Source organism: Austrofundulus limnaeus, unplaced genomic scaffold (assembly GCF_001266775.1).
Source record: "Austrofundulus limnaeus strain Quisiro unplaced genomic scaffold, Austrofundulus_limnaeus-1.0 Scaffold2, whole genome shotgun sequence".
NCBI lineage: Eukaryota > Metazoa > Chordata > Actinopteri > Cyprinodontiformes > Rivulidae > Austrofundulus > Austrofundulus limnaeus.
Window position 1 is genome coordinate 5,984,920 of NW_013952404.1, and position 3,325 is coordinate 5,988,244.

At 36.9% G+C, this 3,325-nt stretch overlaps 1 protein-coding gene across 1 annotated transcript in view; it reads right to left on the reverse strand.

Moving 5' to 3' along the window:
* Positions 1–61: 61 nt before the first annotated feature.
* Positions 62–3,325, reverse strand: part of jdp2a (Jun dimerization protein 2a) — a 4,300-nt gene continuing 1,036 nt past the window's right edge. Inside the window, exons 2-4 of the mRNA XM_014012687.1 lie at positions 1,359–1,576; positions 1,002–1,106; positions 62–911 (exon numbers count right to left, since the gene is read on the reverse strand). Of these exons, the coding sequence (XP_013868141.1) occupies positions 726–911; positions 1,002–1,106; positions 1,359–1,576 (509 nt within the window). The 3' untranslated portion in view covers positions 62–725. The remainder of the gene's footprint in view (positions 912–1,001; positions 1,107–1,358; positions 1,577–3,325) is intronic.

Genomic DNA, 3,325 nt, shown 5'->3' on the forward strand with positions numbered 1-3,325 from the left:
ATATATATATATATGTATAAAAACATAACTGGCTGTAACAATATGGAAACAGTAAATAAAGTAAAATGTAAACACTTCTTTTATATATGTGCATATATGACGCCTGCGCCAAAACAATGAAATACAGAACATTTAGAGAGTTTTGTGTTGAAAACAAAGAGAAACTGTAACTGAGATTTTTGTTGCTTGTAGATTTAACTGCCTCTAAAGAAAAATAGATACATAAAAGTTTTGGTTTCTTGTCTATTTTCCTGTCATCAGTCTGGTTGTTAATGCAGTCCAGTAGTTTTAGAATTGGTCATTTTGGTCACATGACTGTAAACACTACAGCTGTTGTCACTGGTGTTTCAACAACAGCTACACAACATCTGCAACACGTAAAAGTCCATGAAGTTCTTGAAAAAGTCCTGGTTTAGTTCTATTACAAAAATATAGTACAAACTGATTAAATTATTGAGAAGACAAAACRCTTTGCTGGCTGGTTACTCGGGTTAAGAATTGACTGTAAAAGTACAAACTTAAATTGTGAAGTGTAGTTTTCCCAAAGGTTTTGTTATTTTTCTGTTAAACTGAGGAGAGTCTGTGGTTGGAGCTCAAACAAAAGGGGAAAACGATSTGCTCTTTGCAGTGTGGCGCGCTGCGTTTCAGAGTAGGTTTCCCATCCAAGTGCTGTAAGTCGTTGACCTTTTCTCGAGCGTACAAACGGGAGGAAAGTCTGTTTGTCTTCAGTTGGCCTCCAGCCGCTGCAGCAGGGGGTTCACCTCGCTCTCTGGGCTTTTCACGCTGTCCGTCCTGACGATGCAGGTGGGACGGTGGCGGTTGAGCATGAGGATGAGCTGCTGTCGCTCCAGTTTTAGCTCCTTGATCTGGGCTTTAAGGTCGGAGTTTAACATCTCTAACCTTTCTGACTCCTACAAGAAGAAGAAGAAAAAAAAGATTTTTAAATGATAACACTAAAAAAGTKTAACAGGATGTAAAGATGGGCGCGGGGTGTGTTCTACTTTTTGTAGGTAGTCCGTCCTCTCTTTCTTTTTGTTCCGACATCGAGCAGCAGCCACTTTGTTTTTCTCTCGCCTCCGTTTTCTTCTCTCCTCCTCTTCGTCTCTCTAAACATAAAACATAACAGTGCATCGATTAAAAAAAACTTTAGATTGCATTTTAGAGTTAAAGTAATCTTAATTTATGAAAAAGAAAATCGTGAAATTAAGAGAAACTTGCTTTCTGTTTTATTATTTGGCATAAAGATTTCAGTTAAACCATGCGTGAAGCGAAATTTATCAAATATGTATACATAAATTTTCTGGCTCAATATGAACARTATAAAGTCCTGGATCCCACTGGACCAGTTAGTCCTGTACCTCTGTTTTGATGAGTAGAGGCCTCTTGCCCAAACTGTCCAGGAAATCCAGCGGTGACAGCATTGTTCCGAACTCCTGGAGGTCGCCAAATTTCAGCCTGTCGGTCAGCGTGGTGGCCGAGATCCCAGCCAGCGGGCCCAGGCTGGGMAGGGAGCCCGCCGTCACAGAGGGATCTGGGATTTGTCCTGGCATTGCGTCAGACTCGGTCTTCACCACAGCTGTGGGAGTCGAGAGGGAGGAAATGGGAGACATATTCAGACGGCAATGAAAGCAGAAAAAACACTCAACGCTGTCTGTGTTCAGACATGTGGAGGCTCAATATACTGAAAACAAATACATCCCAGACTTGATCTATAGCTTCTTTATTGTATAATTCAGTTTCAGGTTTCAGGTTTGGATGCTGCAGCCTATTCTGYTACGATACAGTTGATCAGTAAAAGCATAGAAGATAAATGGTTTTAAGCACAATATTGTGAGATGTCATACTATGAGTTGTAATTGCCTCCCAACTACTAAAACGTCCCATTTTAGCCTAATATCTGTTAAAAGTGGCAAAGTTACAGCCAATATTGTGTTCAAGGTCACTCCTAAAATCATCTCACATGAAAATATCTTTCAGACACTTCCTTAAACTATTGGTTGAAAGAAAAAGTGGAAATCTGCAGAATATTGATGATAATAGTGTTTATTCGTTCATTTCATTAAAAACAACATAAATTCAATATAATTAAAATACAAATCATAAATAAATGAAAAGCAACAGAAGACAAAATCAATCTTATATTTGCCCCTTTTTTCTCAGATAAAATCAATCAAAAATAAGCTTCAAATATCAATAAAAAATACAAAAATGAACAAAAAAGAAAAAAAAATCATGAAAAGAAAAAAACAAAGGTTTGACTCCATCTTGAACACAAATCATACGTTATATTGTTACATATTTCTGTAACAAATTTACCTTTAACATGCTTAAAAATACATATTATTCTGGCATTTTAAACTTCATCCACCAGATCATTCCACAATCTTATACCCTGGACTGAAGTACTCTGTTCCTACAAACTGGTTCTAAACTTAGGTTTAACAAACATTTCTATCCCTTTGAGATTATAACAACTTTCTCTTTTAGTAAAATGTAATCGGATGTTTGAAGGTAAGGTGTTTTTATGAGCCCGATACATAAGTGACAAAATATTATAATCAACCAAATCGCAGAACTTCAAAAACTTCGACTGATGGAATATTCTGATGGAAACCATACTTCAGAGGCGTCACAAGGCCTATTGGGGAGGGGGGTGTAAAAAATAAAAAGTGTTGACAAATTCAATATAATGTAACCAGAAGGTGAGTTTAAATAAACACTCACATAACCTGTCCTTATTAACTAATAATATCATAAATCTGTCAGTTTTCCTTTACTTCATGGTGTAAGCTAGAGCAGTGTTTCCCAAAGTTGGGGTCGGGACCCAAAGTGGGGTCCTGAAACATCAAGGTTGGGTCCTGAAAAGATTTTCAGAATTAATTACATTTTTGCCTTAGTTGTTACAAAGGTGTGAGTTTAGTGTATTTAAAATGGATAAATGTAGTATAAAAATATTGTTACTATGCCCATGTTTTGTTGACCTGATACAAATGTTTATCATCCAAAAATGGGGGCACAGGTCTCTGCTGCTGTTTTGTACAATTCTGTGGGTCATAAGCTGAAAAGTTTGGGAACCACTGCACTTTGGTTCCCAAAGTTGGGCTTGGGACCCAATTATGGGTCACCTTGGATAATCTCCAGAAATCAATTTAAAGGGTAATAAAAATAAATGCTGATGTAAAATTTTCCCTATAACTATTACAAAAACACAAAATAAGTATAAATAAGTATTTATATTTGTGTACAAGCTGTTCAGATTGTCCAAAAGCCTGTGTTTTTAGGGTTATTAACAAAGTTCGTGTACTCAGACCAGTAATATTTGGGG